Source organism: Syngnathus acus, chromosome 15, assembly GCF_901709675.1.
Source record: "Syngnathus acus chromosome 15, fSynAcu1.2, whole genome shotgun sequence".
Lineage (NCBI taxonomy): Eukaryota > Metazoa > Chordata > Actinopteri > Syngnathiformes > Syngnathidae > Syngnathus > Syngnathus acus.
Genome location: NC_051100.1, coordinates 6130100 through 6155695, shown reverse-complemented (window position 1 = coordinate 6155695; position 25596 = coordinate 6130100). Strand labels below are relative to the sequence as shown.

General features: G+C 41.3%; 3 protein-coding genes across 6 annotated transcripts; all 3 read left to right on the top strand.

Annotated features, from left to right (window-relative positions):
• The first annotated feature begins 346 nt into the window (after nucleotides 1–346).
• On the top strand, nucleotides 347–9830 carry rel (v-rel avian reticuloendotheliosis viral oncogene homolog). Its single transcript, XM_037271060.1, is given in 12 exon segments — nucleotides 347–461; nucleotides 795–833; nucleotides 2404–2543; nucleotides 2652–2800; nucleotides 3608–3699; nucleotides 6298–6438; nucleotides 7225–7329; nucleotides 7468–7686; nucleotides 7778–7794; nucleotides 7796–7844; nucleotides 7949–8020; nucleotides 8959–9830. Coding segments are annotated over 12 exon segments (1881 nt in total). The 5' UTR covers nucleotides 347–445; the 3' UTR covers nucleotides 9801–9830.
• Nucleotides 9831–16270: 6440 nt separating this feature from the next.
• Nucleotides 16271–18665, top strand: pex13 (peroxisomal biogenesis factor 13). Its single transcript, XM_037271068.1, has 4 exons — nucleotides 16271–16428; nucleotides 16916–17613; nucleotides 17683–17805; nucleotides 17968–18665. Exons 1-4 carry the CDS (start codon nucleotides 16355–16357, stop codon nucleotides 18267–18269), a joined length of 1197 nt encoding a protein of 398 aa, XP_037126963.1. The 5' UTR covers nucleotides 16271–16354; the 3' UTR covers nucleotides 18270–18665.
• Nucleotides 18666–19160: 495 nt separating this feature from the next.
• On the top strand, nucleotides 19161–25308 carry kiaa1841 (KIAA1841 ortholog). Of its 4 annotated transcripts, none has more exons than XM_037271054.1 (20): nucleotides 19166–19342; nucleotides 19611–19762; nucleotides 19830–19989; nucleotides 20101–20197; nucleotides 20303–20529; nucleotides 20656–20714; nucleotides 20868–21028; nucleotides 21156–21242; nucleotides 21326–21436; nucleotides 21531–21654; nucleotides 21715–21867; nucleotides 21965–22207; nucleotides 22289–22321; nucleotides 22588–22687; nucleotides 22844–22929; nucleotides 23053–23075; nucleotides 24212–24285; nucleotides 24361–24449; nucleotides 24767–24849; nucleotides 24950–25308. In XM_037271054.1, the coding sequence occupies exons 2-20, from the start codon at nucleotides 19613–19615 to the stop codon at nucleotides 24993–24995; spliced, it is 2106 nt and encodes a 701-aa protein (XP_037126949.1). In that variant the 5' UTR covers nucleotides 19166–19342; nucleotides 19611–19612; the 3' UTR covers nucleotides 24996–25308. The 4 variants fall into 4 exon arrangements, with proteins under 4 accessions (XP_037126951.1, XP_037126949.1, XP_037126948.1 ...); XM_037271053.1 differs by having other exon boundaries at nucleotides 23047–23075; XM_037271056.1 differs by lacking the exon at nucleotides 21531–21654 and having other exon boundaries at nucleotides 19161–19342; nucleotides 21326–21482; nucleotides 23047–23075.
• Nucleotides 25309–25596: the final 288 nt, after the last annotated feature.

Sequence of the window (25596 nt, the reverse complement as noted above, 5' to 3'; positions counted from 1 at the left end):
CATTAATGTGTAAAATTGAGGTTGCGTCTTACATTAGGAATTTCCCTAAACAATTCACATCTCTCTCTCTACAGATACGTTCAGTATGTGTAAATGCCAGAAAGGACCAGCTTCCTTAGAATGGTGTCAAAGGTTTGTTTTTTCCAACACTTGCACAAACACATATTCTGCCAAAACAAAATTTAAATGCATCTTACTGTTACTACTCGTCTATTTCAACCTGTGGTAATAATAATAAAACAACACAATATTTGTTATTCTGTGGAGGTGATGGTGGGATTTCTTCGTCGTGTGTAAAATCTCTGGAGTGACTCACAAGCTCCTGATTGGCCCGTTCTAGTTGGGGATTTCCGCCCGGGCACTTCCTTCTCCGACTCTACTATTCTAGTCTTCTGTCACTCACTCTGAGCAAGTCAGAAGCGTGTGACATATCAACACTGTTTGCATGTGCATCATGGATGGTGAGTAGCAATCCTGCTTTTATTTATTGGACAAAAACAGTATTTAAACTGTGAGATTTAATGAATGAATGACAGTCTTTATGTTGTATTTGCATCACAGTTGCCTGGCTCCAGAATGGCAACACTACAGTGCTTACTTTACAGTATCTCTCTCTCAAGTGACAAATTATTTTTTCTTTTGTTAGTTTTTTCAGTTTTATGAAGCTATGGCCTTTTATTTCACCGTTAAGTCATTGCTACAGTAGTTTATTTTGCAAATGTATTTGTCAAATTCAGCAGACCCATCAATCTAGTTTACCACATTTTTCTGCCCTTGTGATTCTATTCTTCCAGCTCTTTTGCCCTCCATGCTTGAGGATGACCAACATCTGAGTAAGTACAATTCAAGAGTCGAAGAACCACAAAAAAAACGACAAACTGCATCACAAAATGCAGAGCAGTGAACTTTCACTTCCCCATTTGTCTTTTGAGGGAAAGAATCAAGTGACTTGTCTTGGTTAACCGTTGCTGTTTTTAGCTGTTGGGACTCAAACTATCTGTCCTGGAACTGGCATTATCACTTGAATCTCTGAGCGTCACATTTTTCTATTTGGCAGTACAGTACACCCTGCAGTTAGGACAGAAATGTGACAGGGCTTGTTTTATACTGACATCCTTGATGTATATTGTGTCTGTGTGTAGGGAGTGAGTGAGAGAGAGAGGAAAAAAAGAGAGAGAGTGTGTGTATCTGGGTCTGGTTGGGGCACCTGTCACATCGAAGTTTTGTCCACATGAAACTTCCTGGTTCACTTCCCGTTCCTCTCACACAGGCCCAGTGGGGAAAAGTCACGCGATATTAGTTTAAGAAGCAGTGCTAATCCCAAATAGAGCAGTAGATGCTAATCAGGAGACTGTTTTGTGATGCTCAACGCCGTCGCGTGAGTTGAATTCAATAAACAGTCCATGCAAGTGTGCTCCCACAATGAATTATGGGGTTTTTTTGTGATGAGAATGATTTTAGACGCCATGCTAACATGAATGAAAGTTATTATAGTTGCAGAAAAGCTATGTTGCATTTTTGCATGATAGCAAATACTCATCTATGGCCCTGTTAGAGTAGAGAAGCATGACTGTAAACAACAGGGTGGATGCTGAAGACTTCGCAAATAATGAAGTGGAAGCAGAGCCAAAGAGTTGAAAAGAGGAAACTGCAATTCCACAGTTTGTTTTTAAGAAGTCACACACTAACCAAAAAAATTCATCTGCATACGTGTCACCAACAAGTTGTTACTAGTGTCGCCAACACGTAATAAACTAGAAAATGCAATTTCTGGAGAAATTGCGTGTGAAGGCGAAGAAGCTGAATACATACTTGAGGAATGCTGCAGAATGATGTTAGAACGGGTTGAATTAGTTGAAAAATGTAGAAATTGGAAGGGAAAAATGAAATTTTGTAGAATTTGGTGTGAATTTCAAAACTTTTGGTAAGTGGGAAGTTGTGAAATAGGTAGGCAAAAGATGAACAGTTTAAAGTTGGAATGGGTTGAATTGGTTAAAAAATGTAGAAATTAGAGGTGAAAAATGAAATTTTGTGGAAATTTTAAACGTGAAAACGTGACATTTTTGGATTTGGGAATGTCGAAAATCTTCCCAAATGTGATTTGAATGTGCTGAATGATGTGAATTTCAAACTGGAACGACGTAAATGTGGAATGTTGAATGTGCCATAAAGAGTGAACGGGGAAAAAAAAATTCCATTTTGCGAAAACGGAAGATTTTCAGAATGAGAAAAATTTTAGGCGCTCATCTCGTGAATATTTGGAATACGTCAAAAGTGGAATGGAGTGAATCGGTTGAATTATGTGGAAGGAGTAGCAGGACAAAAAAGTGCCTTCACACTAATGATTACATGCATTCTCTGCACTTGCGGTCACTGATTGTTTGGAGCATCTTCCCTCTCTAGTGGGCGAGCCCGCGATCTGCATCTTTGAGCAACCCAGGATGAGAGGAATGCGCTTCCGTTACAAGTGCGAGGGTCGCTCGGCTGGCAGCATCCCCGGTGAGAGAAGCACGGACAACAACAGGACGTACCCCAGTCTGCAGGTGACCAACTGTGTTCATGAACTTTTCTATTCTGTAGCTCACTGACTGACTTTATTTGCACATGCTTGTGATTAACATTTCCAACCATTCTCTCTTCTTCCTCCACAGATTTTGAATTACAGTGGCAAGGGTAAAGTGTGTGTTTATTTGGTGACGAAGAATGAGCCATACAGGCCACATCCTCATGATCTGGTGGGCAAGGACTGCAAAGATGGCTACTATGAGGCCGAGTTTGGGCCGGATCGCAAAGTAATCGCGTGAGTTCTATGTGACCTCTGCAAATATGCCAGCTGAGTCATTATCACCATAAGTCCATTTTGTTTTAATAGGTTAAGCATGACAAATATACAAACATGCATGCTGACAAACACCAAAAGAATAAAGCACAGCATCATGGGAATTCCCCGAGTGACATCACTGATACAGCCTGTATGTGTGATAGAAAGGGAAAACGGAGGTTGTGTGTGTGAATTCGAGCTTTTGCGATGAAGTCACGATACTTTGGTGTTTCTGATTTGCATACCTCTCGTGAGCCTCGCAGTAGTAAACATTTGCAGAAAGCACTATTCAAGTGTGTTACCCCACCACAATCTGCTTTGTTGGTTAAGTGATCATTTATTATGGTATTTTGACACAGGGTAAAACTATAAATAAATGGACAGATGCTGTGAGCAGGATTACACAAAGACTAAGTTTCAGTGCCCAGGAAGAGTCCATCAAAAATGTTATATTTATTTCTTTTCACTTTTTGCGTCACTGTATAGTAGAAGTGCAGCAATTAAGCGAATAATTGACAACTAATCCATTATTAAATTCACTGATTGTGGTTTTTGATCATCAATTGATCATTTCATTACCTTTATTAAAAAAAACAGTAGTAGTTGTCATAGTTTTATTATTATTTTTATTATTGTTATTAATAGTAGTACTAGTAGTAGTATGTTGTTATTTTTATTAAAAAATTGTCCAAATCTTCAGAATTTCAACTTTTCAACAGTAAATATTTTCCAATCTCTGTGTACATCTAGTTTTGGTGTTCATGTCGTATTTTTTGATTCCTTCAGTTTCCAGAATCTGGGTATCCGGTGCGTGAAGAAGCGGGAGGTCAAAGATGCCATTTTACAAAGGATTAGCAGAGGGATGAACCCCTTCAATGGTGAGTCCTTTGACATCTCAGTATTTTCATTGCTATTTGATGAAATCTTCAGTAACATTGTCATGTAAGTGAATCAAATGGATTTAAAAATAAGAGAGGGGGGGTCTGGTTGTGTGGTTTTGTGCAGTGATGGTCTCTTCCTGTTTATTCCGTTAGGGACCATGTTAAAGTTTCCATCCATATATTTATTTTCAAAACCACTTTCCCTAATTTGGGTCGCGGGTGTGCCAAGGTCTGTCCCAGCTGGCTTTGAGCGAGACATTTACACCTAAGGGCAATCAAACTACATAACCAAGTTTTCAATGACCATCCGCGGAAATTGAGCATGAATGCTTAGAAATTTTGAGATTAATGTTCTTATTCTTTTTCTTGTTGTAAAAATAAAAGGTCCATCTGTTGAATTTAGTACACACGCTATAGAAACTGAATGGAAAAGTACAAACTGCAATCCTCTTTTTGTTTTTCCATGCTGTTGCTAAGCCAAAATACAAAGTAAAGAAGCAAAATGAGGAGTCTAGCCATGCTTAATGCAGCACAGCATATACTAATCACTAGTTCTCAAATACGCAAGGAACGTGACTGGATGCTTAGTATGTGATGTCATTTGCTTTTCTGTATATTGGGCTCAAAGAGGTATGCTCGTGTCTCAGCAGACATGCAACTATTCAAATGGCAATTAGCAAATTACCAATCACATTTTATTTGGCGAGTATCTTTTTTCTTTTGTGATTCTTCTAATAATATGTAGTTATGTTGTTACACAATTGTCATTGTCAGCAACAATTTCAACATTTCAAAAGAACTTGACCTATTTTTCCTCACCTCGTGCCAAAAGTCTGATTTGAGGTGTCGAGTGAAACGCTGTTTCTTCCATCTGTGCAGGCAGACAGCGGTGCTGTCGCGCAAACAAGCGTTAGGCTACTTCCCCATTCTTGGGCACAGTTACTCAATTGAGCACATACAGAACGTGAGGCCTTGGAATGCAGAATTCATTAAACGAGGAGGGAGTCGTTAACTGAGGGTGCTTATCAGCGTTGACGTTAAAAGCAGGGTTGGGTCATTTTCTTCATGCAGTTGTAAAATTGTGGGGAGATGGCTTCAAGACGAGCTTTAATTCGCAACACTCCTGCTTTCCTATTTGCTTTGCTGACAAACTCTGACCTAAAATCCTGGTGAGGATTCATCGGGTCTCTCGTTGTTTTTTTTTTTGCCAATGTTTTGATCCTCACTAGGAAAATAGTACACAGAGAGTAAACGAGTTTGTGAACTTCAGGACTCTAATTTGCCCATAGGCCTCACCTGACAGGTTAAGATGGATGTAAACAGTGCAAGGGCATCATGGCAATTGTTATAAAGCTTATTTTGTTGGCTGTTTTGATAAATGGGCTGTCACCCCTTCCAACTATCAGCCACGAATGCGAGCTAAGCGTTACAGTTGCATGCAGATGAATACAGAAGTGGCACCAGTCGATTTCACTTAAAGCAGTACTGTATTGCCACAGTTTGTGTAATGTGTATCCCTCTCTCTCATCAGCTAACTTCTGCTCTGAAACTTGACTTCTTCCTCCATCAGAGGGCATTACTTCCTCTCTCTTTTCATCCAGACACACGTTTCTGACAGACACGAGAAAGCGTCTAATAGCAGGACAGGTGTCACAATTAATCGACAGCTAATCATTTATCAATGATCAAATTATTGTATTTTAATAATTTAAAACTGGGGTGGCCAACCAGTCAGAGACGAAGAGCCACATTTTTTTACTTTGTTACCGCAAAGAGCCACATCATGCACATGAGCACACATGAACTACATATTTCTCTAGTCCTCTATGAAAACAGAAGGATTTATCTTCTGTTTGAACAAGACATTTGCAAACCTCTGCTTTTACTTTGGACTTTTTGTGCTGTAGTGCTTTATTGCTGTTTAGTGTTTTTTTTGTTTTTGGTAATCACTAAACAATACCAAATAAACCAAAATAATTTATTAATAAACCATTATCCGGAAAAGTCTGTTTTGTAATACCCTTAATCGCAAATAGTATCGTATTCGATGATGAGATAATGGACACAATAATGGATTCTAAAAATATTCAATCGTGAGCCCGAAATAGCAGTGTCTTGTCTGTTCACAGATGATGCCAGTTTGGTATCGTTTGAGGAGGGAGGGAAACACGCAACAAGCTATTATGCCACTTAAGCCATTTTTCCATCTCATACGTACATAAGAGCCACCCCAGTCAAAGACTCACTAACACGCTTTCTGGCCCCACTACATTACTTTCACACACGTCACCAGCCATTTCGGGCACTCGCGTTGGGAGTCTCAGCTCTCGGTTATACACACACACGCACACAGGCACACGCTCACGCACGCCCCTCTTTCCACTCTGCTGTGACGTTGCTCAGCATCACTGTGGCGACAAATTGTAGGTGGGGAGCTGAAAGCTATTGTTTGGGCATATCTCAGTCTTGCCCAAACATTCCGCTTTTATGACTATTTAATCCACGTATAAATGAGCTCGCTATTTGCCAGACCTGTGTTGTTTTTCAAATGATAGTAACAAGCATCTTTGTAATTGTGCATGTGTGTGACCACAGTGCCGCAAGAGCAGCTGCTGCAGACGGAAGAGTACGACTTGAACGTGGTCCGCTTGTGCATACAGGTTTTCCTGCAAGATGAAAACAGCCACTACACTCGAGCCCTCAACACTGTAGTCAGCAACCCCATCTATGACAACAGTGAGTCATTTTTGTTTAATTAGATTAAATTTAAATTGGATTAAATTGTCGGCTCAAAATATCTCACAAAATACTGTAGTACCTTGACAGTCAGTGTTTTAGAATTGTTAATTTTATTTATAATTATACAGAATAATAATATATATATTATAATATATATATTATATATAATATATATATTTATTTATACTTGATTTTTTGTTTTATTTAGATTTATTATTATTATTATTATTATTAGCATTAATAACACTTATGCTAGTGCATCATTAACAGCTGTTAATATTAAAATGTTTAATTCATTGACAAACAATGACGCTCAAGTGAGACTCTTTGCACCTTAATTCATTCATTTGTGCCTTAATCAACTAATATTTCCATCCATGTTTCAGTGTTCTGTTTGACTGTTCAGTATGTTTTTGCAAAATGTTACAGTGTTATAGATGCCCTTAGGGCAATTGTAAAAAGAAAGAAACATAACATCCCACTCATTTGGAGCACAGAAATGCCTCTGATAATACACTGCACTGTTTGTCCAGCTGCATTTCCAACAGCAAGAATTATTCCTCAGTGCTTCAGTCACTCGTGAACTAATTCAGTGTTTATCACACACGCACGCACACACTGAGAAAGAGGAAGTTGTATACTGTACAGACACTAACCCTCAAACAAGAGTGTTACCATAGAGTACTTCCTCGTCTGACAACAGACACGTGACTCAACTTTTCTGTTTTCGTCTCACTCCATTGTGTTTACCTGCGATTCGCTTCCACGTGTTTAAAACAACAGGGGCCCCAAACACGGCGGAGTTGAAGATCTGCCGGATCAACAGCAACAGTGGCTCTGTCAAGGGAGGAGACGAGATCTTCCTGCTTTGTGATAAAGTGCAAAAAGGTACATTGGTGTGAAATGTCTATTGTCATGTTTCCTTCTGTGTTTGTGATTTAGTTTTTTTTTTTTATTTCTTTTTAAGTAATTATTTGAAGGGCCACTTTTTGCATTTCATTTTCTGTTTCCCTCTTTTTTTTTTAGATGACATCGAAGTGCGATTTTTCTCCTCTGACGGTTGGGAGGCCAAAGGCTCATTCTCTCAAGCCGACGTTCATCGTCAAGTGGCCATCGTCTTTCGGACGCCGCCTTTTTACAACACCTCGATCACCGAGTCAGTGACGGTACACATGCAGCTACGCCGACCGTCTGATGTGGAAGTCAGCGAGCCTCTGGCCTTCCGATATCTTCCTGATGACAAAGGTTAGCAGTATGCACCCGATGATGGCCGCCATTTGTCGAAGAAGCCGCACAACATTTATTACAATACATATTTTCTGCTTCTTTTGTTTAGACCCTTATGGCAATAATAAAAAAAAAACGTAGCAGAGAGAACTTAATGAAGATGTGGGGATTTTCAGGTAAGATTTGCCACTGACGACACATGATCTTATGTTGACATCCAAAGTGAGTACATACATCATAAATACATGAATGTGACAGAGATGTTTCTGCATTTTTCTAGCTGTGCCCTTTTCTGGCCTGGCTATGAGTAAGCAAAGGGCTGTGCCACAAAATACCGGGAATCATATGCAAGGTACAGTATTTCAGGAAAAACAGCCTTACAAGAGGCTCAGGGATTTAAGATGTCCTGAGACAAATCCAGAGTTTTTAATATTTGGTGGCCTTCTATCGCCATGATCTGCTGAACATTTGGGCAGCCGGTAAAAAAAAAAAAAACAAGTGCCTGAGTGACTACTAGAGCGACAGTATGTTGTTAGTTGCCACAGAAATGTCACCTGAGGCAAAATGGCAATCATCTTACCAAACAGACTAGTTCCAAGGTTAACCAAAATGACTTGCTGACACTGCACTGCCGTTGCCATTCTCCATTATAATTAAAGTTTTGTTTGTTCCAAATAGTTACGCGCAATTTTTTTCCCGTTATGAACTACTTACAAATTCCAGCAATTATAACAGGTAACTGAGTTGCCTGATCAAAATGCTGCAATCACCCGTTCCAAATATGTATTTAATTTTCTTGTGCATAAGATGAGACCAAAGAATGCCAAACAACATGTCGTTTAGTATTCAATCCAAGATAACAGACAGAATGTTAAGTAAACTGGACTCCCTGACACCTGCGGGAGCGAGGCCAGGGCTGGTCCGCACACTGATACCAACGTTGTAACAGAAGGACAATAATTCCATAAAACTGTGACGGGAAACAATCTGTAATCTGATAGTTCCAAGGTCAGTGCACTGGCTGCCAAGAATTTCCCACTGCCAAAAAATACAAGTGTACCTAACAATACCATCCTGTTGTGTATGTTTTCCAAAATGTTTATCTCGATGCTGATTACATTTGTGCTGCTCGCTACAAATATGTTTTCTTGTTAAGGTTGGCTGTAACAAATTTTGCTTTGCCCGACCAAAGATCCTTAGATTTTTATTTTTTTTTGGAAAACGAACATACAATCCGCATTCACGCTGTTTCTAGTGCCGTGTATTAGAAGTCACTTTTCTGTTTTGCAGACCACAACATGTACCCCAGGCAGCCTCCATCTCTGATGCAGCAGCAGCAGCAGCAACAGCAGCAACCTGTGTTCAACCAACCCTACCATGCAAATGTCAGCCATACCTGGACAAACTCCAACCAAGTACTTCTGATGGAGACATCCTCCAGCAATCCTTCTAATGTCATGAGCAATCTGCCCCAGCCCAAGAGCGCTCAGCCGCAGCATCAAAACCATACTTCTGGGTTCCCCGGTGAAAGCAATGTCCTCCCTGAGCTCTCCATGAGCGACTTGCAGTGCTTGGACGCAGGTCTTCAAGTTCCTGCGATGGGCCAGCCTCAGTCCCATGCGCTCTTCCATTCGCAGCACCAGGGGGCGGGTCCTTCCTTCAATAATCGGGTCCAGAACCACCTTGGGAGCCAGACCCCGGGCTTCCAAAATGTATGGAACAATTTTGGTGCCCTGAATGCGTTTCAGGACACATTGCAGAACGCTGTTGCTGCTTCAGAAAAGAGTGCTCAGGGGCTGGGAGCTTTCCCACTCTTGGAGGGGTTGGAAAGGAATGAATTTATGAAGGGCCAAGTAGGAAGAGAACCTCAGACTGGGTTCCAACTGAAGCAAGAGTCCATGATGCCGTTTCCTAGAGAAGCCCACGCAAACACGTACACCAACCTTCTCCCGCGTTCCATGACCAACTGCACCAATGTGAATGTTTTAAGGCAAGACGGTGGAAGGAAACCTCACCTCGTCCACCCAAACGTTAAAGACCCTTATTCTACTAACCACATGACTTCCGAGAGTCACTTTTCGACTTTGGATGAGTATATCAGACCCAAGACAAGTCATTCCTCAAAGCAGTGACCGCAAGGAATGACATTAACTAAAAAAATATATATATCATCTCATGTTGCATTGAATATTGACAAACTGAAACTGATCATATTCCTGTGATGCTAACTGGGCATTTATTTTGGCGTGGAATGTATTGTGGATTACATCAACGGGTGAACACAAGCATGAGTACCGTCGTTCATTAGTGAGCAATGATTTCATGCCACTTGGTAATGCAAATCTTTACATGGTACAAGACTCGATGATTTTCAACAGGTAATGAGTAATTATGTTCTGTTTTAGGCCGTTTATGACTGGAAATATTGCAGTTCCAGTGCCGTTTTTTTTCTTGCTGTCATCTTTCTTTCACGTAAACCAAAGCAACACTTAGGATTGGCGGAGCAAGATGGCGGCGCGCACAGACGCAGCGGCCCGGCGCTCCTCAGCTGTTGGCAGTTTTGTAACTTTTTTCGTAACTTTTCTTGTCACATTTTTAGTACTCATGTGCAATACAGCAGAGCGGAACTGTCGTCGGTCACAGTAAACACCTTCTGCCCGCTAAAGAACTTGATTCTCTGGAACACGATTCCCCCTGGGGATTCGGCGGCCGCCAAGCACGGACTTTTTTTGAGACCGCTTTTTAAAATCGAGAACTTCAAGATTGAGCAACAGCTTTTTTTTCCATAAGGCTGTTAAAATCATCACCCCACCCCTGCTCATCCCTTGCGAAAACTGACCTAAGATTGCATTTTATCTGTATTTTATATTGTTTTATATACATGTGCATGACCTGCCAGGAGGAGCTGCCAAACTGATTTTCACAGTTAACACTGCGTTAAAGTGACAATAAAGGAATTCAATTCAAAGATTGTGATGACAACTAAAAAAAGCTCACAGAGGATATATAAGTGGGTTAGTGGTATACTTGCCTTACTTTGGTACAGGCCGCGTGGGTTCCGTTTCCACTCAGTGACAGTGAGAATATGAGTGTGAGTAGTTATCTGTTTTTGTTTGTGTCCTGCAACAAGATAAGGCTCTGCCTCCCTGTGATCCATAACAAGATAAGCGCAATAGTGGATGGTTGGATGCATGAATGTGCTTTGAGGGGGTCCCCCCCCGCCATGATTCATTCCTTGTTGCAATACAAATTGCAAATGTATCGTTATTGCATTGAAGCTTTGATTGTTGGGATTTTTCATTTTACTGTGGCCTTTTGAATTGCTTTGTAAAGGAATGTCACATATTGCGCAGGTGCATTTATATTTTTGTCCATTCTTTTTTTTCTGTCGAGCAGCATTCGTTGTAATTTTCGCCCTAATTCATTACTTGCTGAAGGGCTAATGAATTGACAAAGTACTAAAATTTCCAATGAGGAAGTTGGAGGGAGCACGCAAAGTTGTGACTTTCCTCAGTAATGACTATGTCACACCAGTGATCACGTGTGTTATTCTCAGAGCCAAACAGATGTTTGACTGATAGAAATGTAAATATCTTGTTGTTTTAGTCTTTCAGCTCAGGCTTTTTTTGTGTGGGGGGGGGTTAGTTAAGGACAAGCACTTGTGATTGTGCACAACTGCTTTGTCACCTGTAGCCTTGCTCATTATGTTTTACTTCCTTGTATGTCTTTAAGATCAACTGCTGACTATGATATTTTCCGTGGGTTGTTTGGAGGGTTTTTGCAGCAGGATCCGTTTTTACCGAAGTCAAATTCCTTGTTTGGCACGCTCAAACATGGCGAATAAAAACTCTTGATCTTGAATCTTAATAAACAATGTTGTTCAACATCTTTTGTCACTTTCTACCAGAGATGGGAAATCCAGAAAGTAAAAACGTTGCTATGGTTTGGATTGAGCCCAAGGTGCTACTACTCAAGGAGCTCGTTTTTCTACTATGAGTCGCACTTACCTGGCACTGTTCAAAGTACCTTTGATTATTGCCAAACAAAATAAATAAAAGATCTTCTAGTATACTGACACTTTCTTTCAATTTGTAGTTACAGCACAATTAAGCCACGATGCACAGAAATCTTCCACCACATTGTTCAAAATATAGAATTTCCACGACAATAAAGATAACTCAAAATCCTGCACATTGTAAAGTGCGTCATGTTGTGATGTTTCTGGAATTGTTACGAAACTAGACAGCCTAAATCGCCGTCATTCCTATTGCATAAATGTTCATGATTCCTTAACACACCTTTGACAATGACAAATGGAGAATAATTATTGAAGATCTCAGAATGTGCTGACTTGTTAGCCATAATTGGGTTCCCACACGAATAATTACTCATTAGATTATCTAACCGTAATTTATGGGCGGGAGTTTATTTTATGTTGTCCCACTGGCCTACTTTTTACATAATCCATAAAATAGGTTTGGGATCTTTTTCTCTCCTTTCTTCACGAATGTCAACAAGAAGGATGCTAAGAGTGGTTCTTCCAATGACTCTCCTGCAGTATTGTCATATTCAGTCTTCACTTTCGTCTGTTTTCCCACTTTGAGTACTCCATACAAACGCACGTGTTGATGTTAATGATGATGTATGCAACTGTAAAGAATGTTTGTCACTGAGTCTCGCTCACTGCTACACATTCACGTTATCAACATCGTAGTGGAAAAACACACGCTGGACCAGTTGGGCCACCAAGTTTCCGTCAAGCCCGCTTCATCTGGTTTTAGTTGTATAACTTTTTACTTTCCGAAGCCTGCCAGCCTCCACTACCTGTCACACACAATCAAGCAAACAATGCGTTTCATTTTGGCATTGTATAATCTAATTACAGTCGTTATTAACTTGTTTTTTTTTCCAAACACGGCCATGGCAGCTGTGTTGGCGCTGATGAACTGAAAGATGTTGAAAGCTGTATCTCAAGGTGTTTCTAGGGTTCCCAAATTTAAACACAATAGGACAATTGTAAACAAACTCTGTATTACAGAGTATGACAAATGCAAACTCAAAACAAAACGCCAAAGCCGGATTTGCAAATGTCAATTGTCAATAGTAAAACAATGCATCAGCCCAAGAAGTCAAAGATGGAAACTGCTTTTTAATTTTCTGAGTTTGTTGCAAATGAGATTTCATGCATGTAATTTTGTTTTGTTTTCAACATTGTATCATGGACAATTATTTTTTTCTGTCATGACTTGTAAACCTGTTATTGTGTGTCTCACTTAGATAACATAATCTCAGTGACATATTTTACAAAGTTTTTGCAGTACATTTTAATTATAGCAATTATAGTCTAACAGTTGGACTCTTGCTTTAAAAAGTAACTCACAGAGCAAGGAAAATTCCACCAACATTATGAATTCGACAATATGTGTTGGTACACTTTTGTTGCGTGGTAAAACTTGTGCTCAAGAAAAATAAAATTAACAAACACACAATGGTAGGTGCATTCAGTGATCACTCACAAAGTACATAGGACATCTCAAAAGTATGTGGGGGGAAAAAAATAGTCTCCTCTAATATTATAAAAACTAAAGATTCATGTTGAAACAAATTTCCCCATGTGGGACAAATAAAGGAATATCATATTTAATGCACCAAGGTGTCTCATGACCAGGACATCTCAAAAAGTATGTGGAAAAACAACTAGTCTCCCCTAATATTATAAAAAGTAAAAATTAATGTTGAAACTAATTTCCCAATGTGGGACAAATAAAGGATAATCTTATATTATTTAATGCACCAAACTGTCCAGTACTCTGGACAGCTCATCAGCAGCAATTGCTATGATAGCCCGCAACTGCCGCTCCGTTCCGTGACACCAAATAGCAATGACTAGAGCCCATTGCAGATGGTACATGGAAACATTTTATAATATAAATGATGCACCAAGATTAGAACAGCTGCATGGCAACTCAAGTTGCAGGGACAGCTGCTTTGAGAAACTGGTTGTGTGTTTGGTTTGCAGGGGTGGTCCTCACTTTGTGACGTCGTTTTCTTGGATTAGAGAGGAGGAATGAGCAGGAATGCTTCATTTTCATATCACAAACAACACCAGAGTGGGCATGCACATGCACGTAGGCATAGTGCTTAGTGATTATGTGTGCAAATTATACTGACACGTGCAGTAACGTGCCTCACTCTATTTTTCCAACCAGAATCAAAGTCAGTTTCATTGAAATGCAATAGTATGAGAATCTCAAGTTTGATGATCCTCATGCGCATGTAGTGCAGTGATGGGCTTTTATGCTCAAGGGTCACGTTTGATTTTTAAAATCAACAGGGGCCGTGCCATTTGTATTTTGTAGATGTGGTAAAGTCAAAATGGCCATGCAGAATTGTTGCTGTTGTGACTTTAAGCTTGGGGTCGTCACAGTGATTCACTCACATGATTTGTTCGGCACAGATTTCAAACATAACTCAGCTGCTTGTCAAGGCTTATGACCGGAAATCCAAAATATTGAACTTATTAATTAAAAAAAAAAAAGATAAATAAACAAGTAAAAAAAAAAAGGCTAAAGTTATGCAATAAATATAACAGGAGTCGTGAAAAAATCTGAAATGGGTCTGATCAAAGAACTAAGAAAACTTGTCGACTTGACGTAAAATGTCTGGTAAAATCCAAGTAGTCTAATTGTCTTTGACCTTCATAAATCACTACAGTGCAAAAGGTCTCGGGCCTTTTTGCATGAACCCCAAATACCAGGTCCAAGAATCAACCCGTGCATCTTCCCACACTCTTTGACATCACAAGCCAATACTTTCTATTCCCAGGATAATGACAGCATCATCTCACAAATGACAGCCAAACTTTCACACGCCTACACTAGTTGGGCCACATAGACATTTGATGCAGTCCACCCACCCCGCCACAAAGCTGCTGTGACGGCTCTGCGCACACGCCCGCTCAACAGCGTCGACATCACTCAGCTTGTTTGGTCAAACCACAAGATGCACCTCATCACACAATGGCGTTTCGGAAAAGCTTTCTTCATACTGGTAGCCGCCCGCCGCCTCCTCACACACCTTAATCGGGTGTCAATGTCACTGTGACTTTGCTTTACTATTCACCGCGCCGTAGGGGAATTTCACTACAATGTCACTAGAACGCGTTGCAGTTGCCTCCAAAAGTATTGGAACAGCCATATCAATTCTTTGTTTTTGTTGGATACTGTAAACATTTGGGTTTCTCATCAAAGTTTAGAAGTAAACTTTTTATTTCATGGTAATAATAATAATGTCTGTTCCAATACTTTTGCCAACTGGAAAAGTGGGGTCCTGTGTTGCTTAACACGTCTAGATAGATGAAAGCTGGCATTCAGAATTCTTTTCTGATGTTTGCCTTTATATAACAAATATTTATATTTGTAGAGAACAAAAAAAAAAGGAATTCCTGTTCCAACACATTTGGAGGGATTGTAATTATTGGAACTTTATAGTTAAGTGCAGAAGTACAGGCATTGACATTTATTTATTTCAACACAATTTTACCTTTTGCATAGTTATACAACAATGCATATGAATTATGCTGATCAACAGCATTGTGCATAATGGGTTTATAACGCATCATTGTTATCTTAAATAAACTGTCATTGATATAATTGCCACGTTATTAACGACTCAAGATCAATTCAATGTCCTTAATGACCTGAACGGATGACATTATTCTCAACAGGCACTTCACGCTTGCAGTAATTGTACAAATATTGTGTAGCATAACTGCACCATGCTTTTGTTACTTACCAAATACATCTTAATCTGTGTTTTTCTACTTCTTGTTGAGATTACATTCAAACCTCTTTTAAAGGGTTCTTCAATGTCACTTGGTACTAGATCTACGTATGTATGAGAAATCTATGCAGACCGAACTGTGACAGTCGTGTATGACGTCATTGAGATGAGGGCGGAGGAATGTTGCATCCCACCTTGCAGGCTTGCACTGAAGTGCGACTGTGCATATCAAACTTCGAAACAGGAGTTGATATTTGCCCCTCAGAGTAGCTGTTTTGTCAGAGATGATTGAAACAACTTAACTCATAATTACCTATATCGTCCTGAGACCCAGAAAAAAAAGGTTTGGATTTTTTTTTTTTTGCATTCTTTGGGGTGAAAGAAAATTACTACAGTAAAAAAAATGTAAAAACATTCATTAACACGAATTTCCACTTTGGAATCAATAAAGTATCTATCTATCTATCTATCTATCTATCTATCTATCTATCTATCTATCTATCTATCTATCTATCTATCTATCTATCTATCTATCTATCTATCTATCTATCTATCTATCTATCTATCTATCTATCTCTCATCATCATCATCATCATTTTCTTTACAATAGCACCCTCTGCTGGGGAAAATGTTGCAGCACATTTCATGTTTACACCTCTCCCCGGAGTGCGGCATGGAAATGAGACAAAAAATACAGACTACTTGTACTACACATACTGGCAAATACTCCAATAAAACTAATATTAAAATATATTTTAAAATCCCTTCTAAAACTTCACAAGTTCCAAAAGAAGAGATTTACAAATTTACGAGGAGAACGGGAAGACATCTTGAGAGGCGTTCAGGGGCGTTTGGTCTAAAACGTGTCGGGTTATTTTTGACAGCGTCGAGCCATTTTTGTGCGATGGACTCGCAACCACCACCAAAACCGTGGGAACGGCGGATTCCCGGGACTATAGGTCCACCTATAAATTACAGGTGAATAAACGGAGCACTTTGCTATTGTAATATTTCGTTTGTTGTTGACATTTGTCGATGGAATCGTAGTAGCCAGATCGCGTGTTTGCTAACTACCTAGGCTAAAATCCGACTTCGATGGCCATGTAAGTTACACGCTAGGCGTCTGGGAAATCGGGGTTGTGAATTGTGAAATTATTATGAACACTCCTCTTTATTTCTTTGTCATTACCTGGAGAAGTTGTCGACTTGTTTTGCTAACTCCGTAGCCTGGCCTAGAGTCCTGCCATGGCCTTCCAAACATAGTTTCCCTTATTTATTTGAATAACACTTGTTATAAATCACAGTACATGTTTTTAAAACTTGTTTTCATCGTTTTGCTGTATTGTGGACTGATGTGGGGGGGAAGCAAAATAGTTGAGAAGTATAAAATACATCTCATGTGCCTTTGCAGATTAGACAACGTATTTAAACAAATGTATTTAAATCTGGTTTTATCACCCAACAGGTCTACAGACTTTGGATCTTCTGCAGGCCCCTCTATTGGCCCTCCCGTCCTGACCAGAGTTGCCCCTCCACTGCCCCCACGTCCCGTGCAGCAGTCCTACCGTCCATCTTACAGCTCCTTCACCTCCTCTTACAGCCCCTACGGGAGCTCCATGTACGGGGGCTACAGCCCCTACAGTCCTTACAGCGGCGGCTACGGCCTCGGAGGTTACAGTCGCTTGCCGCACGCGGAGGATGCCGCCCCCAGTCGCTTCGTGCAACAGGCGGAGGAAAGCAGCCGCGGTGCTTTCCAATCAATCGAAAGCATCGTCCATGCCTTCTCCTCAGTCAGCATGATGCTGGACGCCACCTTTTCGGCCGTCTACAACAGCTTTCGTGCCGTGCTGGACGTGGCCAATCACCTGACGCGGTTACGTGCGCATCTCACCAGGGTTTTGTCAGCCTTTGCGCTGGTGCGCACTTTAAGATACCTCTACCGACGTTTACAGAGACTGCTTGGTCGGGGGTCCGCTGCTGAGGTTGAGGATTTATGGGCAGACAGTGCAAGCGATGCCCTGGCACCACCCAGAGGCCGAGGAACGGGAATGGACGATCAGACCGTTAAGTCGTGGCCAATCTTTTTGTTTTTTGCTGTGGTCCTGGGTGGACCATACCTCGTTTGGAAACTGCTGAGCTCTGCCACTGGCTCTGAAGATAGAGGTGAGTTTTATTGATTTATTTTACATAAAAGACATGTGCCTGGAAAGTCATATGCGTGTTGTCTTGCAGCTACTAATTGGGCCAATGGAGAGGATGACCATGTTGTGGCGAGAGCAGAGTATGACTTTTCAGCTTCTTCCGAAGAGGAGATTTCTTTCCGGGCTGGCGACATGCTCAACCTCGCACCAAAAGGTGCGTATAGAAAAGTCGGACAAAGTGTCTCTTCTTACCTAGTTTTCAGTTTGTAAAGATGCCATTTACTTGATTTTATTCAGGTTTCATTCATTTTTAGTTTGTCGACCAGTCAGTCCTATCTCCCGTTTTTGACAAGTGTGCTCCTTGCTTGATGTTCAGAGCAACAGCCGCGTGTGCGGGGCTGGCTGCTGGCCAGCCTGGACGGTCAGACGACAGGCCTCGTCCCCGCCAACTACGTCAAGATCCTCGGCAAGAGGAGAGGCCACAAGCAGGCGGAGATGGAAAGGCTGGCTCAGGTGCAGCAAGGGGACTCCCAGACTGCCCTGGTCACAAATGTGAATCCTTCACCCGAGGAGTTGTTGGAGTCTGTGTACAAAGAAACACCGACTTCCGCCAGTGTAGGACTTTCAAATTCCAATTCTGACACAGTGGTTAACATCTCAGAAAAAAACGATTTGTGAACCTTTTGTTTGTTTGAACGTACCTGTAGGCAAGTCCATTTTTTAAATTTTGACTGTTTGAATGTAAACGTTGGATGATTAACAGTAAAAGTAGTGGAAATATTTCATTAAGGGTCATTACATACATTTTTGTGTTTCTTTGTAATTGGTTAGAACTATTGTTCAAATTCTTATCTTGGACAATAAGAATGAAAAATGTATGTGTTGTAATTTATAAAAAGTTATTTGTGTAATTCTGCTTTTTATCACGGTTAATCTAAAATCATGAGGGTTAGGTTAGATTATGTGTGTTCATAATGAGAGGCAGTTAATTTGGACTGCTTCTCAAAATACAAATTAGTAATGTAAATACATTCTAATATTATTTTGTCAAATAAATCCATTGATAAATCCCAATTGTGTTCTTTTGCCTGGATTCGTTTTTCACATGACTAAAACCTAATGGCTTGAAAGAAGGCAAATTTAACTTTCAGGTCTTATTTTTCTAAGGTATCACATTTACCTGGCACGAGGAACCTTCGTCTCTTAGCAACGGGACGCTAGACTTCCCGTTTGGGTTTACAACTTGAGCGAATGAATCAAATAAAACTTCTTTAACATTTGCATGATTTTATGGACAAGACATTAGAATAGGTCTTCTATCGACGCGTTTTCGTATGGTGAATATCTTTTAGGTAATTTTTGGGGGGGTGTTACGGAGCTAAAGCCCAAACTACGGCGTAAATTTGGGAGAGTCGGTGGAGCGTTCAGAATACAAATAATTTCACGAGACCTAATTGTTTTATCTTTGCGCGCAAGCTTGACAACACCGATAAATACATCAACTTGCAGGATATATGCATTAAAGACACGTATAAAACAATTGCAATGACATTTACGTCTTAAGTATTTTAAATTACGAGGGTCTTTGAAAGCACCGAATTCTGTCCCACAAAGTTAGCCAGCATTAGCAATGCCGTTAGCCGCCGATAGGACATCTCAGCATCAGCATCACCGATTCTCAATGACAAAACTCACATCGACCTTGTTTCCACGATAAAGCTACAATAAAACATTTCATTGACAACAGATAAGTATGTGACCGATGTGTTATACATGTACTATTTTCTGTCTGAATTCTTTTAGCGAAGAAGATGGTCAATTTGTTAGAGAATCGAACCGTAGAGCTTGAGACTCGGCCCGTGTTAGCATCATCCTTCAACATCCGTGTGACGAGTTAGAATTCCAAGTATGTTTAGATATTGAATATTATTGTCGCAAAAAAAAAAAAATTAATGATACTTGTCTGCATTAGTAGGCAGTGAAAACTGCAATGGTGTTGTGACCTTGTCATTTTGTCAGAGATGAGTCGCTCCTCCTTGGATAACAACAACTTTCCCTATGACAACAATGTCCTGGTTCTGGACATGGTGCTGGGTTCCCTCGTGGGACTGGCCCAGCCAATAGATTGGGACAGTGTGGTAAAGCTCGTGCCAAGCTTCACTCCCAAAGAGGTACAGTATATGACCGCTCCAGCTGTCACCAGGCATCTGGTTTGTTATATCAAATTTCTTCATGCAGTGCGCACTTCGCTTTGAGGAGCTGAAAAGTTGTGGAGGTTTTCCTCATATGGACGATCAGTGTAATGCAATCACAGCAGGAGTGCCCTCGGATGGCGGGTCAGCCATACTGGACACGAGTCAAGCTGCCGGGGGAAGAAGTCATCACAGTGCCTGTAAAGGTACGTTAGTTTCGAAAAAACTTCTGGACTTCTTTACTTTGTTTTGTTTAGGTCCGTTTCGTTGGTTCGAATTGGTTTTACAGTCTCTTCTGTGGTTTTGTTTCCACGCAGGCCGCCAATCAACACTCTCAGGAAGTGTTTGCACTTTAGAGAAGAACGACAAAAGAGTCTCGATCGAGGATGGTGACAAACCTCCGAAACTAAGAGAGTAAGTTTGCATCTTTCTTGTTTCCATAGTGCTGACCAAACCACGGCACACTCACTCTGTCTATCGTTGCGCAACTGTGTCAAATCAATAATTGTCCCCACACAGTCCCAACATGGTCATCCATGTGTGTGACGAGACCAAGAACCTGAAGCAGGATTTCACATGTCCCAGAGATCTTCTCGTCAAAGAGATGCGCTACTTTGCTGAGTATTTGTCCGTGGACTCGCAGAGATGGGAAGAAGTGGACATCTCGGTTCACTGCGACGTTCAAATCTTTGACTGGCTCATGAAGTACGTCAGGAGGAACTCAGCTAAGGACAAACCTCGACTCGGTAAAATGTGGGAGGGAATTTTTACAGTTGACACATTTGGCTTGACTTATTGTGTTGGTGGATCACTGGCTGTGTGTGTCTCGTGTGTTTTGGGTTGGTCGTACGTCTGCTGTTTGTCGCTTACAGAGCCCAGCAATGTGATCTCAATCCTGATCTCCTCCGAGTTTTTGAAGATGGACACCTTAGTAAGTGTGGTGATGTGCAATGTTGGGTTATTAGGACACCTTGTTTTTCTGATCTAATTACAAGATGAGAGACGTCTCTCATTGAATGTTCTTTCGCAATTGTACTGTAAGGAACAATTTGCCAAGAAGCATTATTCCCCTATTGATGCACAGGTGGAGGAATGTGTCCAGTTTTGTCACAAACATATGAGCGCCATCGTGGCCACGCCCTGCAACATGAACTGCATCAACAGCAACTTGGTGTCACGAATCGCTGAGCTCTTCAACCACAACGAGGCGGACGACATCAGGGACAAAAAAGATAAATTTAAGAGGTAAAAGTTTTTGTCACCTTGGATTGATCACCTGTCAGTCACTGAGCTAACACAAAACTGACATTGGACTTGGAATGTGGCAGTGCAATGAAGAACACTTCTTCTCTTCTGCCCTCACTTTACAAAGCAAACTGTTCCAAAAGAAGATCGAGCTTCTCTTCGACCCGAACTACAAGAACCGAGATTCCCCAAGAAATGCTTCAACTCTCTACAGGTCAAGAGAGAAACATTTTCGTCCATCCAGTGTTGCACATTTTTCGTTGGCTCTCGGTAACATTTGCTGGATTTTACATTCAGGTGCGGTCTGTGCTTGAAGATGCTGACCAAAGATACACAGAAGAAGACTTCTTGTGTGCCAGAAAAGATCAACATTGACACTCACGGAGAGATTGTCTACGCACACTCAAAGTATGCAAGACTCAGCATAACTCCACCTCACCGTACAGTCATGAATGTGAATTCTCGACACATTATCACATGATCTTTATGTGTGTTTGTGCAGACAGAAGAACTGGGATGCCAATGAATACATTAGTAGTCTTTACGACGAGTTAAAATCATGGGTTCTGGTCTACTGGAGAATCTGGGGAACCATCAACTGTCTGACCTGCTCCCGTTGCCAACAGGTACAAAGACAAACAACATCAAATTTGTATTTTTTTTATTAATGTTTGTGTTGTGTTTAGGAGTTTGTATGTGCTGAGCTGACCCACTGCCGCTACCACCCAGAAAGTGTCAGGTACCTTAGCACAGGGGTGGACAAAAGCTGCAACGGGATGGGCGTCTACCCCTGCTGCAACCAGACGGTACTACGCTTTGACCCGAGCGGCATGCCCAAGGTAAATGGACAGCGTATCGATTCTGCCTTCATGTGATTTTCATGTTAGCGCTCCAGAGAAACAGCATGAATGTGTGTTGACCGTTGTGTACTTTCAGGGTTGCAGAGTGCGCGACCACATTGTGAACGTGCCGAACGAAGAGGACTGCGACGAGGCCACCTCGGCTCAGACCAGAGTCCTCAACGACCTCCTGTTGCACAGAGATGCCGTGTGTGCGTGTAACTCGCCACCTGCTGATAGGTGCGTCAGAAGTGAAGAGCGGCCAACCAATGTCGCAAAAGATTGTGATGCCCTCTTGCAGCCAACTCTGCTCGGAATCCCAAGTGGGGAATTCCAGACTGTAAGTCTTTTTCTTTGTTTTCTTCTCCCTTTTTCTTTTCTGCTGTCATTTATGACTTCTGGTACTTTCTCTTTCAACCAGTTTTCTCTTTTGAAAAACTGGACTCTGCAACTGGTAGGCCTTTTTATCTGTAAAAATTCTAGTAACCAATCAGTCACCTGCAGATTCGGTTGTTTTGTTGATCTTGCATGTATGTATGAAAATATTCATTTCTAACTAGACTTACCTTGTAAGTCAACAGAACATTCAAAGATTAGCCAAGATGTGAATTTTGCATGCTTGTTGCAGGTACTCCGGTCCTAGATGCTAACATGTGTGTCTGTGAATCACACAAATATGCAGTTAAATAAATAAATAAAAGTCTTGACTTGTCCTGCCAGAGGCAGCAATCTCTTCTGTCAGAAGACGAGGAGTACACCACAGGGTCAGAGGTCACGGAGGATGAGGTGGGGGATGATGAGGAGTCGTCCAAGAAGCAAGGTGATGTTGCCCCCTTTTTTTCTATAGCAGCCTTCGCCATCTTCATGAGCATGAAAGCATTTTTTTTTTTACTGCATAGACTATTTCTTTCCTTGTCCAGCAGATGGTGTCAGATGTCCCTGTAAATATCTTGTCACGTTCCTTTTGTGTCTGCAGCTGCCAAGAAAGCCAAGAAGAACAGCAGAGTTCTTAAAAAACAATTGTCCTCGCCAAACCTCCAGCGAAAGGTCAAGCCGGACAAAGTGAGTCATGGTTTGGATACTCATTATGAACGTGACTCTAATGCTTAATAGTATTATTGACTCTGAAAAGCATACTTGACACATTTGACTTTTCAAACTTGTGTTTTCTTGCTACAGTCACAGACCAGAGACAACACTCCTTTCATGTGAGTTCAACATTGAAACACTAACATTATTAGAATTATTGAATACATTGTCCAGGACAGGCAACACCATCTCCATTGCACCCACGACGACCCCAGTGTGGACAAACTGTAAAAATAATGGATGGAAGGAATCGAATCACTGCTCTAACGAAGTCTACAATATACTATATTCAAGGGGAGCAGCAGCATCACTTTCATCCTTAAACTTGGAATTTCACTCCACTAGATACTTTTGCTTAATACCAAACTTGGGCAGCTGCGCAATTGCGCACTGGTCACGCAGTCTCTGCGCACAAGAAACTCCATGCTGCGCACAAAATAAAATTCAGGATAAACTGATTGATTAATATCTAATGTGAGACGTAATCTAATTAAGTGGACGAATTGTTGTTGTTTTTTTCTGTGCCTTTTTGTCGTATAAATCAGTGATTGACAGGTGTCCAGCCAATGATATGATAGGGTTCGCTTACGCGACATAGCCAATCATAGGATTGATAGTGCCGGAACATGTGTTCCGCGCAGGTTAGCTAGCTAACAACAGTGCGGCCGAGTCAAGCGATGCGAATGCTAAATTAGCTAATCATGGCGAAACGAATGAGCAGCGACACATCCACTCGCCAAGCCCAAATAACTAAGAGACGCGGCACTTCTTTTAAGATTGAATGACTGTCGGAGTGTGCAAGTCTAAGAGGAAACGGTGAAACTTGGTGTGATTTTCTTTTCTTTTTTCGAATGAGAAAGGTCTTCTCTGCAAAACATGCAGTGAAACCAATGTGGCGGGCGAGTTTACGGAGGGGGAAAATATGGAAGGAATGGAAGTTGGGCGACCTCAAGTGTCACATACATTCAGCTGAAATGTCATTTGAAAGCTGTTGGAATTGTACAAAGACTCAAGATGGGACAGGGGATCGGTACATTATTCTGAGAGAGTGCAAAAGACCGACAGAAAAGGAACAAGCTGTCACAAAACAAAATCAGACCCCGAGCAAGTTAAAGTTCTCATTGACAATTATTTATTTATTATTTAATCTGGTGTTGCAAACAGTGGTCCAGTGTGCACAGGGAGCTTGTGTGTTTGCACAGACACTTGAAAAATTAGAGGGAACAAATAATCATTTGTTATTTGCGCTCTGCAGAGTAACCATCCAGAAAAGTAAGTGGGACAGTTCTCGCTCCATGCGGTACAACCAGGATGCTCAAAGAGAAGAAGGTAAACAGATTCTGGGGAGAGGTTGAAAACGGTCAAATGTCTTTACATGACACCAACTCATACGTTTCTTAACAGATCAGCGTCGCATGGTCGAGATGATCGACTACCTCACCAAGATGCGCTTTGGAGACCAGGAGCAAAACAGATCCAAGGACACAAAAGAAGTATATGACAAGCACTATGCTTGCCATTTGATTTCACCAGGATTTATTGTGTGTGTGTGTGTGTGTGTGTGTGTGTGTGTGTGTGTGTGTGTGTGTGTGTGTGTGTGTGTGTGTGTGTGTGTGTGTGTGTGTGTGTGTGTGTGTGTGTGTGTGTGTGTGTGTGTGTGTGTGTGTGTGTGTGTGTGTGTGTGTGTGTGTGTGTGTGTGTGTGTGTGTGTGTGTGTGTGTGTGTGTGTGTGTGTGTGTGTGTGTGTGTGTGTGTGTGTGTGTGTGTGTGTGTGTGTGTGTGTGTGTGTGTGTGTGTGTGTGTGTTGTAGCTAGCAGGTGGAATCTACGCCAGGTTGGAGGCGCAATTCAAGAATGCTACTCAAAACAGACACACCTTTGACAAGACACCAAGGTGGGCTACATAGTAAACCCCCTAACCCTAAACACACTCAGTTACAAATGGGCAAAAAAATGATCAATGATATATTCTGTGTCTTTGTGTCACCTTGTAGAACTAAAATACGCTATGCTCAGATCCGGACAAACGTCGAGAAGTGATGGCTTAGACCGCACCGTAATCTAATAATGTGATCCAGGCATGTCTGCTTGCTCCACGGTCAAATATGGACCTACCACTCACCCCCACTCCTTTCACACCAAGCGGCCATCTTCTGCTTAACTCAGGTGACCGTGCAGGGATCAGCACGCCTTGCAATTTGTTTATGCAGCTGCAGTCAGTCATTGAAAAACAGGCACTCCCTGGACCTGGCTCAGCTTGGAGGAAGCGTGTGCTCTGATTAGTTCCATTTCTCATGTTTTGCTGGAGGATTTATTTTGGGACCACAGACAAGGGTGCAGCTTGAAAAAAACATGTGTATCATATTGGTGCACGGAGTGTGCACTTAGATTAAGAAAACGGTTTCCGGTTTGACCTGTGCTGCATGACTGCAAGAGAAGCGAGCATGATGCAAGAATGTGTGATTGACTCTGTGACCCCCATCTTCAGTTTTCCAGTTAATGAAAAGGAAGTGTGTCGTATTTGTGAGTTGTCTCACCATCAAGTTTGCAAATCTTGATGTAGAATTGCTATATTAGATAGCTTTTTAAAATAATAAAACAGCAATAGAACACTGCTTTGATTTAGACTATTTTAATTCTA

Excerpts from the sequence above, each read along its gene's own strand:
- kiaa1841 (XM_037271053.1), top strand. The coding sequence starts at position 19,613 with ATGAGTCGCTCCTCCTTGGATAACAACAACTTTCCCTATGACAACAAT. Across the intron at positions 22,688-22,843 it reads GGAGTCGTCCAAGAAGCAAG|CTGCCAAGAAAGCCAAGAAG; the intron begins GTGATGTTGCCC and ends TTGTGTCTGCAG. Across the intron at positions 24,850-24,949 it reads ACCTTTGACAAGACACCAAG|AACTAAAATACGCTATGCTC; the intron begins GTGGGCTACATA and ends GTCACCTTGTAG.
- pex13 (XM_037271068.1), top strand. The coding sequence starts at position 16,355 with ATGGACTCGCAACCACCACCAAAACCGTGGGAACGGCGGATTCCCGGG. Across the intron at positions 16,429-16,915 it reads GGTCCACCTATAAATTACAG|GTCTACAGACTTTGGATCTT; the intron begins GTGAATAAACGG and ends ATCACCCAACAG. Across the intron at positions 17,614-17,682 it reads CACTGGCTCTGAAGATAGAG|CTACTAATTGGGCCAATGGA; the intron begins GTGAGTTTTATT and ends GTTGTCTTGCAG.